General features: G+C 35.2%; 1 protein-coding gene across 1 annotated transcript; it reads right to left on the bottom strand.

Moving 5' to 3' along the window:
- Positions 1-2,467: 2,467 nt before the first annotated feature.
- Positions 2,468-6,677, bottom strand: LOC132267308 (uncharacterized). The gene is made up of 2 exons (XM_059768450.1): positions 5,964-6,677; positions 2,468-4,123 (listed from the first exon to the last, which is right to left on the bottom strand). Exons 1-2 carry the CDS (start codon positions 6,364-6,366, stop codon positions 2,745-2,747), a joined length of 1,782 nt encoding a protein of 593 aa, XP_059624433.1. The 5' UTR covers positions 6,367-6,677; the 3' UTR covers positions 2,468-2,744.
- Between the last annotated feature and the right edge of the window lie 4,216 nt (positions 6,678-10,893).

Consider the following 10,893-nt stretch of genomic DNA (forward strand, 5'->3'; position numbering starts at 1 on the left):
TTTAAAACTGTAACTCCAAAATTTATGATTACATTTGTGTCTCTTAAACAAAATTATTCATGGACAATTGTCTGATGCATTGTATTGGAGAACTACTTTGATAGGCTTCAATGTTGACATGTGTAATGACTATGGTAGAGTAAGAATATGAATCTTCATACTTTTGGAAAGAAAATATTATTGAAAGAGTAATTAGCCTCTAAACAAAAAAAAAATGGAAGACGAGTAGCTTAGCACTTCTCTAGAAAATATGATCACTTGAATCCTCATCCCGATAGCAGTTATGACGTAAAGCAGTCCCCCTTCTTTGAAGATTGTAAAGAGACTTGTTAGCCCTCTGCATTACCAGGACTGCCAACACAGAAAGTCTAGGCCTGCATCCATTGCAAACCAGACCAGTTCAAGGAGTTTGAGAGCCCTGAGCTCTATAAAAGTGCCAAGCAGATTTTTATTTAGTTTCCAAAACTTCAAACATTTTTTTATTTTTTATTTTTTATTTGTTTTTTTGGTTAGTTTCCAAAACTTTAGTATGATGAAATCGGATCATGTATTTTTGGTAGTAAGCTATAAACATCCAAGTAAATTTCTCCCTTTAAAGGCAATGGGAATACTTTAAATTGGTATTAGAAAGTTTTGTATAAGAAGCCATTAAAGCTATAAGGTACGTCTAGTTAATTTCTTCCATTATTGAACTTTTTTTGTCTAGTTAATTTCTTCAATTATTATTGTACTTTTTTTGTTTGTTAGTAGAGAATTGCGACTTTAATTTAATCCGCTAATTAATCTATTGTCTTTTGCCTTCATTATAATTGTTGAAGTAATATATACATGTATATATGTATTGATAAGGAACTTTATAGCATACCAAGGCAAGAAACGTTCAAAATTCATGTCTGTCTAGACTCTAGTTAATTTCTTCATGGATTAATAGAAAAAAACATATATTAAAATAGTTATGAAGAACTATGATAGACTGTTCTATAAAAGTAGACATTATTTTAACTGATTTTTTTATATATAAAACTGTTTTAACTATAAAAAAAAAAAAAAAAAATTGTGTACTGAATTTTTACTTGCATTTCTCCAAAAACATAAAATTGTTCTACAAGAACTAAACCAAACTTGCCCTTAATGATCATGACCAAACTTTTTGGTTTTTGGATTTTTCAATTTATATATGTTTTCCATGATCATTTATTTATTTATTTGCATCATTAGACAGAAAAATGTTTTGATCAATTACTTGTCAATGTTACTAAACAATATCCAGATGGGTCGAGAAAACTAGACATGAAACTCATTAGTAATGAAAGGGCTAGTAACATAACCTTCCAGAAAAGAGAGAAGTGCTTGAAGAAGAAAATTTATGAACCAACTCTTTGTGATGTGATGTGAAAGAATGCATGATCATTTATGGTCCCAAACTGGATGACCGTCCGATTGAGCCGGAGATCTGGCCTACTGATGTCAGTGAGATCAAGAGGTTGATCGACTCATACAAAAGCCAATCCAAAGAACTTAGGAAGAGGACCATTTATTTGTCTAACTTCTTTGAGGATCGGAAGAAGAGAGTTCAATACGCGCTCGCGAAACTGATCAAGAAGAATGAGGAGGCTAAGTACACTACTTGGGATGATCGATACAACGAACTCTCAATGCTACAATTGAAGGAACTACATGATGTTTTTGGTGAACAAGCTTCGAGTTGTGAAGAAAAGGATTGAATTCATTAAGTGTGACAAAAGAATGGCAGCATCAGCATCGGGTATAACGGACAGCTTGTGCACACAATCAACTCAAAACCTGCCTTCTTGTTTCATGCAGGGCTTGTCAAGGAAAAGCTCAAGCATGCAACAGGGAATTCTTCAAAAGCAGCTTGTTTGTGTTTCTTCAATCATCCCACTTGATCATGTCAACGTGCCCATTCCTTATAATCCGTTCGATCAATCTCATCACCGGATTCCATTCAATCCGAATTCGATGATGATGATGATGAACGATACAGATGGCACGTCTAGCAGAAGTAATGCACAGTATGTGCCACTGAACAGGCCGGTTTACTATGATCCAGCCTTTTTGGGGATGTTAGATCAGAATATGATTATGAACCACCCAAGGGCGCCATCAATGTGCTACCTTGGTCCGCCCATGCAGCCAATTATGCCGCCATATATGCAGTATCCTGTGATGTCAAGTGCTTCATCATCAAATGTGCATGCTGCTCAGAGGGATGAGTCTAATGAAATCAGTGATTTCCAGATGAGAAACAAGAAAACAAATTAAGGTTCAAGACTTCGATATTTCTAGTATTTTACAGTTCTAACATAGAATTAACCCCTGGAAGGATTTGTACAAATAATTGATTATTGTTTGAGCAATAAAATTTTCCTCTACGGCCTTTGCCCATTGATGCCATATCCAGTACATATTGTCAGCAAAAAGAAAATAATAAGTCACATCTACAAAGTTGAAATTCATTCTTAGAACTTTTATTGTGGAAGAAATAGTTCCAAAAATTCTGCATCAATGATAAAAAAATAAAAAATAAAATAAAATGCCAAAAGCTTGATTGGAAATTATATATCAATGGAAGCCAGAAGCTGAAAATAGATATGGAAAAGCAGGTAGAAGCATGTACCTAGTCCTTGGGTGTATCCATAAATGCTTTCGTGTCATTCCAGAAAGATTTCTTCAAGAGATTTCTTGCTTTCCAAGATCATGATATATGATTCTTTCATATATCATTAGTTTTGATCTTTTTGAGTTAGGGCTCCTTGATCACAACTTATCAGTTTTTCACAAGATTGTTCACTTGAACTACTGGAGTTAGGGCTCCTCCTCCAAAACTTAGACCAGCTCATCATTTGGTTAAAAAAACCAGGATCACCTCTGGATTTATAATCGTAGGACTCAGAGCTTTCATCAGTCTTTTCTTTCATCTCTGCTTCATTATTAGATGAAGAAAAAGAAAGTACAGCGACAGGATCAGCACTCTTCTGACTTGTTGACTTCACATGTATTTCTTCAGCTCTTGTACTCTCCGTGCTCCCACCAGAAGAACTCCTCTCTTGTATGCTACAACTTTTCTTCTCAGAACCAAACCATTTCCTCCATATCGTTTTGAAGAATTCTAATTCGGATATAGAATGATATTCCTCCTCAGAATGCAAATACCTCTCAGTTATCTCAGCATTATTTTGCCTCTCGATGAGTGGAGGTGGCTCTTGCACTTTTATTTGCGGGTCTTGCACTGTTGTTTGTGGCTTTTGCATTTTTGTTTTTGGCTCTTGCACTTTTGTTGGAGGCTCATGCAATTTTGTTGGAGGCTCCTTGACATTGACTTGAGAGTATGGAACCGGTGATGACTTCTCAGATACAGCTTTAACAGTAGAGCTGTTTTGACCATTTAATTTAGGAGTTATTGTGAAACCTAACTCTCCTTTATTAGTAACAGCCCTTGTAGCATTGACTGGAGGGGAGGCAACTGGTTCGGGAACTCTTGGGACAATGCCATAAACGGAAAATTGGCCTTCACCCCCAGATTGAATTTTTAAAATGTGTGGCATTGATAGAAGAAAGCGGGAGAACTTTTTATAACCATACAAGTCTTTATCTATAGTCGCATTACCCTTTGACAACTCTAAACGAAGATCTGTAATGGCGATCCCTTTGGGGTATGAATTTAATATATGACAAATCTTTTTCACAATTGCTTTTGGAACTGTACGAAGTTTAGTATCTGAACCAGACTCTGACAGCTCCTCAGCCCGTGGAAAAGCTGGCTGCTTAGGAACAGCAAACGGGTCTTCAAGAGGCATCTTATAATGGCCATACCAAGAATTATAAGGACCATCTGGGGGTTGATTAAAATGCTTACCAGTAAGGTTTTCCCCCTTAACCAAGTCATTCCAGCCCCACATAATACTTGCAGCACTACAGAGGACACCAGGAGCAGTTTCTGGACTAGCAAGTAAGATATTGTAATTGTTCATTCTTAACCGGTGTAAAATGGTAGCAAAATCCCTGTCACCAGAAATGATGAAAAGATGTGCTGGTGGAGAATTTTGAGAAACCCAATACATAAGGTCAAGAAGAAGAGATCTATCAGCACTGTTTTTTCCACCTGAATTGAGAATAATTTGCATAGTGAAAGAGTTAGAATCCATACAACAAACAAGAATGAATCCAAATAGTGAAACTATAGTATACCCAACGACTCCTGCTCGCATAACATGACCGGTTTCATTTTTACACAACACTTACTGTGTCAGCACATAAGGCACAAATATTATTTAGGATGAACAATCAGTTTAGAATGTTATACCATTGCACAATAGGATATCAGCAATTATTTAGAATGTCAAACTGTATAATACATATATTCACACTTACATAGTGGAAAATAAACAAAAGAGAGGCAAATTGATGATGACACAATGATGATGATGATGATGATGATACAACTCAACAAAGCTTCATTCAACTATTTGGGATTGCTTATATGATTGTGTTTTACTATTCTGCTATGTCTAATGTCATAATTTTACTTCGACCACATGTTACCATACCTTTCCGTACTACCATCTTCCCCTTTTTATGGTAACACTCTTAATGTAAGACAAATCGTTCTTCCTTAAATACCCGTTTTGTTACTTGTTTTCCTAGCAATGGCAAAAACTGATAATAACAACATCATGGAGCAAAGTGTCAATTGTTCATTGAGAGGTAGCAACCAAGATTCCAAATAAATTGCCTAAAAACCCAGGAGTCTAATAGACCTACCTGATTGTGGAGAGGGTAAAGAGAGGTCGAAGAGAACTCACGTCTATTACTTGGATGAGGAGGTGAAGTTTAAAACTGTATAATAGACTTGACTAGATAATTTGAGACAAGAATGTCATATTGGGGATACAACCACTTCAAAATTTAAGTTACAAGAATACTGGAATTATGAAATGGTTGAAAGAGATGGTGAAGACATTAATAGCGATATTGGTCAAGGCAGATGAGAAAGCCAAGAAAACTAAAGAGTAACAGGTAAAAAAAATTCCCTCGTAATCACCCATGTCAGATGGTTTGGCAACTCCCCTTACCATAACTACAAAGGTCATTTAGGAAAAAAAAAAAAAAAACTACAAAGGTTAGAGAACAAGATGTTTCAAAGCATGCAGAGAATGCCAAAGCCTATTGTAGCCCAGAGGTATAACTAACCATCATGTTTTCTTGGTAAGGGTGGAGTTAAGGGACAATTCTTATTATTTATCAAAAAAGAAAAAAAGAAAAAGAAAAAACAGAGGGAAAAGAAACAAACCAAACATTATCAAGTCTTTTAGATGCTACAATTGAAAGTTTGAAACAGAATAAGGGGGCAAAAAAGGCAAGAGTTTGTCCTACTCTTTTAACACATTACACCAAAAACTCAACATGTATCAATAGCTCCACCACAACAACATATTCTTACAAGGTGCAACTTCAGAAGCCAAATTACCCACATTCTAAAAACAAGAGAATCCGAACAAAATAATGGTGTACCATGTCAACCATATCATATCACACTAAATTCAACGATTTGAACGTGGTATCATGTTTCAACATGTCACACTAAAATCGCTTGAAAAAGAAATCCTCAAATTTTATTGTCAAAATAACACTAACTATTGGGTAGTAAAAACATACCATGTTAAATCTTGTGTTTCTTGTATGATTATCTACTGTCTATGATCAGCACTCTATGCAAGTGCATACAACAAGTGGTAATGCCCAACAACACTTGCATCATAACAAGGATAAAGGAGACAACAAATATTTTTGGAGGACACAACTAACTCAGGAAGCATGTGCTCTCATAACATAATGAAAGGGCATCATTTTATAGATGTGTGTATATATTACAGCCAATCAGCAATCTAAATTTCAACAACAAATTAAGGTCAACAATTCAAGTATCAAAATTGAAAACAAACCACGAGGAATATGATTGAGATTGATGCCCGTGGATGACAAGGCCTCCTGGTTCAACCTCGAAAGCTGCACCACATCGCCAAATGCCATGATTTGAACCGGTCCCTTCATCCCATTTGCCCTAATTGCAGCAGTAATGCTTTGGGCGACTTTGAATACGTTCACACCAGCTGGTACTGTGCAGTTCTCGAAGTCCCACCACACCGAAACCCTCACATTTCGGCTCTCTTCTTCCTGGCGTCGCCAAGGGTAGGAGGAAGATGATGAAGAGTGAAATGGGTTTAAGGAAGTTGAGAAATGGGAGATTCTTAGGCCGTGTTGGAGAATTTCAACATTGTTAGTTGAATTGATGAGGAGAGAGCGTGAAGAGAAGATGAAGATGGCTCTTGCACAGAGAGGTTTCATGGTGGATTGGACTAGATTAGGGTTAAGGTTAGGGTTACATTAAGAATTTAGGGATTGGGGGTTAGAATCGAAGAAGGAATGTGTCAATTCATGAATGGAACTGTACGGTTGCAGAGAGAATGGGAAATGAGGGTGAAAGAAGGGTTTAAGGGAATGACGAGAGAACCTAAAACCCTCATTTCCTTCAAGCCTTAAAGCACGTGTGTCACGTGACCCATTGTGCCCCCCTTTTGTTTTTTTCTTTGTTTTTTTCTCTTCGGAAAATTTAATATTTATTAGTTTTAGAGCCTAATTAAAAATACGACATAGAAAGGGTAAAAAGCCACTAAATACAAGTATTAATTTTTTGGGAGGGCAAAAAAGTAATTACAAATACCGTAAAATACTCTTTTGGTCCATAGTGCTCTCAGCTCCTTTTGAGACAATTGCACAGATGCCCTCCACATTTTAAAATATTTCTTTAAATCAAACTACCAAACTGATTCTCTGCATTTGACAAACCTAAATCAAACTTCCTCTAACTTCACTCTCGTATTTTCCCTTCTCTCACTTCTTCACTCTCATATTTTTCCTTCTCTCTTTATATCAAATTTATATCTCCATACATGTCTCTCTTTCACTCCCCCATGTTTCTCTGTTTTTCTTTGATGGCTCAGTCCAACAACCTACCAACTATTACTTTCTATTTACAACACGATAACACTATTATCGTGCCCTAATTTTTCCTACAACAACCTCATATGAAGATCGTTTGTACAAATAATGTAAATGAAGATGCCTTTGGGAAAATAAAACTTTTAATGCGACAAAAATGTAAATAAGGCATGAAGAATGGAGTCGTCACCTACCATCAAGTTTTGGTGTGCTAGGTCACCTAAAATATGCACATGTAAGTTATATTTAATAGCCCAATGAGATGACATCTATATGGTCTAACGAACTAGATAGATGGATTCAGATGTCTAATTTTGCATGGGGAATGTGTTAGGTGCCTTATGAAGACAAAACAAAAGCGATTTAAAAAAATTCAAATCGTAACCACGTGATTTTTCATCAAATCAAGAAGTATTGAAAAGAATCTCATAGAACACTCCGAGAACAACAATGAAACGCACGCACTCCTCCTTTAGCCTGAACACCAGTGATACTTTACCTCTGTGACCCCAAAATAGATGCTCTGGCTTGTGGGAACCGTCTGTCTATTAACCTCACTCTCTTTATTTTCATAAGACTTTGTACGTATGTTATTTCATCATAGAGACCTGAGGGCAACAACAATATATGCACCATCTAACTGATAGGGCTAAAGATGAGGATAAAAGGGAATACTTATGTTAGCTCCAATTGGACAGAGGTTGAGTTATCTTATAATTCTACCCTATCCAATTAATTACAATAATTACCACTATATTATTGTAATTGCACTCTAAGATTTAAAAATTATAATATGGCCATATCCTACTAAATAATTACATATAGAACTCTCCACTACCAAATATCCATAACTAGCCCTAGGAAAATATATACTATCCCACCTAAGACTTACTTATATCTTAGAATCCTTAAGTAACCAATTTAATCCTTGCGATCATTAAATTAAATTCTTTTTAAAAAGAATTTTTCAAAGTAAATATTTTTCTAAATAAATAATAGAAAAATAGTTTAGTAAACATTTTACTAAAGTGCTGTAATGACCCGGTCATTTTCCTTCCTTTCCATTTTCTCACATTTTACGGATTTTCTTTTTCCGTTGATTTTTCCTTTCCGAGTTCGGGCTTTTATCACTTTGTGCTGTTTTAAGTATTCGGGATTAGTTTTCGAGACTCTTTCTTTTGGATTGACAACGTCCTTGTGAGGACTACGTTATTTGCACACTTTCTTTTCTTTTTTTGACATATTTCATTTTTCATCTTTTTCCCGGTTTTGGTTTTCTTCGCATAACCTCACTTTTTGTGTTCGGATTTGGCTCCGGCTTTTCATGCATCCATTATATTTAATTTGCATGATATGTGTATTTTTACTTTTGCAGAATAGCATGCTAGTTGCTTACTTTTTCGTAAAAGGGCATGAATGCATTGTTTCTTCGGAAACATTATTGATTTTTGGGGTTTTAGTGTAATTAAATAAAGTAATTATTTTTCGTCTTATGGACCATTTTGCAATTTAATTTGGAAGATATTTTGAAAAAAGACCTTTTTGCAATTTCCAGAAAGTGTGGCAAATGTCATACTCTCATTGGTCCACTTGTTGGCATCTTATTGGGAGCCTTGGAGGATGACATGTAGAGGGTGAGGATTCACTCACTTGTTGACCTAGGACAGGTACACTTGTTGGCTTGGATGGTTGACAAGTGCAGGCTTAAGATTAAGCCTAGAATGGATGCTTGGATTAGTGACAAGTGTAAGCTCCAAAATTTGTCTTACAATTAGTGTGTGTGTGAGAGGTAGTGTATGTGTGTGTGTGTGTGTGTTAGGCCAACAAGCTTTAGTTAGTGGAGGAATACATCTTTTTTCACTAACTAGAGCTTCTTCCTCATAAAACCCCTTAGCTACCATTGAAGGAAACCTTAATCTAGGCTTAAAACCTTAGTTTTGATCTCCTTCCACTCACCTTTGACCTAAAAGCTTGGAATACAAAATTTTTACATCTCCTTCCTCTACAAAACCCTTGAAGGATTCCTTGGAATTCCTTAGCTTCCTTTGGATTCAAGAGGAACAATCCTCTTGTGAGGTAGGGGATGTTATAGGTTTACAATCTTGGTGTCTTAATTATTTTTTAGGCTTATATAACTTGTATGCATATCCTTGTATATAATCCAAAATTTAATTTAATTATTTTCTTTGTATGAAATTTAATTCACATAGTTGTATCTAGTGTGGAATTAACTTAAGACATGATATTAAATTAGGCTTTGACTTGTTCTTTGTCACATATTAATTTGAGAATATTTAGATGAGTTTTGAAATCTAGATATTTTAATTAAATGAATTAATTAAAATCTATTTAATGATTCCATTGATTTAATTAGGTATTTAACTTGATATATGTAATAACATTGACTTGTTCTCTAGCATATATTAATTTGGAATCATTTGGAGTTGTTTTAGAATCTAGAGATTTAATTATTTTATTTTAATAAAATTCTATTTAATTGTTCCACTTATTTGATTATGTTTTTGGCTTGATATATGTAGTGACCATGATTAGAGGATTATTGGTGTACGAGCCCAGCTCATTTGGGGTGATTTTTAACCTACCTATATAAGGAATATAAGCCACTTTTTAAGAGAGCCTTTGATATACTTTGATACACATACTTAGGGAGGAAGAAAAGAAGAGGAGGAGGCTAGAGACACTATTGGAGACTTTTCATCAACCAAGGAGCAGATTTCTTCCATGGAGCTTGCCCTTGAGGGTTGGAAGACATCATCCATGAGTGGTTAGACATCCTCTTGGGGCTAGAGTTAGCCCTAAGCATGCTTTCTACTTCTTGATTTATGTATTTTTGAGGTGATTTGTATTGTGATTCATGTCTTGATACTTTTATATATATAGATCTTGTTTCTTCAATGATTTATGTGGTTTAATGCTTCCAATTGATCATTTCATTCTATCCATATGTCTATGTATACTAGAATAGATGTTCATGTATTTGTCTCTATTTCTTGTGTTATTGATACATGTCTATGTGTGTTGATGCTATAGATCTAAAGATTGTCAAGACATATTGCTTAATGTCATGTTCTTGTGGTTTATTTGATGGTTCATACTCATGTCTTGATTGATTATACCTCTCCCTTAGTTTAATTAGCTTAATTTCATGCCATTAGCTTAGTTGTAGTGTAGTTGTTAAATGGGAGAACAATCTATGCTTGTTGTTGATGTTCCATACTTATGAAAAGCAAGTAACATATATCTCTAACCTTGTGATGTGTTTTAATTGTGAGCTTAAAGAAAGGATTAATGGGTTAATTTGATATGTTGTGTTATCCACCATATTGTTTAGACAATATATGCTTAATTTGGCATCCATGCTTGTTAGAACAACCACACACACACACTTTGTTGCAATACATGTTTTTTCCCTCATTAATCATTCATTAAAGATATAGAAAAGCTATGCTTAGTGGTGATCTTTAAACCCCAAGATCTCTCTCTCTTTTATTCTCTCTATTGCATTATTGTTTACTTAGTTTAATTTGCATCTAGTTTAATTCAACAAACCAACCACTATTTTGATCACTCGACCTATTAACCCTAATTTTGATTCCTCAACCTAGTGCGACCCTCAATCCCTTGAGACAATCCCTACTCACCCTAACTATATTTTTAGTTAAAGGTAGTAGTGACAATTTCTAAATGTAAAACTTAGCCACATTGCATAAACTTTGGGTTCAAAGTGCGACATCCACCAAGTTTTTGGCGCCGTTGCCGAGGATTGATTGATTGGCAATGTCGTATTTGTGGAATCAATTAGGAATTAGTACTCTTTTGATCGTGTCTTTACTTTGTTTTTAATTTTGTTAC

This window comes from Cornus florida, unplaced genomic scaffold, assembly GCF_030987335.1.
Source record: "Cornus florida cultivar Cherokee Brave unplaced genomic scaffold, ASM3098733v1 CherokeeBrave_3.0.0_Hap2_Chr07, whole genome shotgun sequence".
NCBI classification, from domain to species: domain Eukaryota; kingdom Viridiplantae; phylum Streptophyta; class Magnoliopsida; order Cornales; family Cornaceae; genus Cornus; species Cornus florida.

Excerpts from the sequence above, each read along its gene's own strand:
- LOC132267308 (XM_059768450.1), bottom strand. The coding sequence starts at position 6,366 with ATGAAACCTCTCTGTGCAAGAGCCATCTTCATCTTCTCTTCACGCTCT. Across the intron at positions 4,124-5,963 it reads TCTCAATCATATTCCTCGTG|GTGGAAAAAACAGTGCTGAT; the intron begins GTTTGTTTTCAA and ends TTCTCAATTCAG.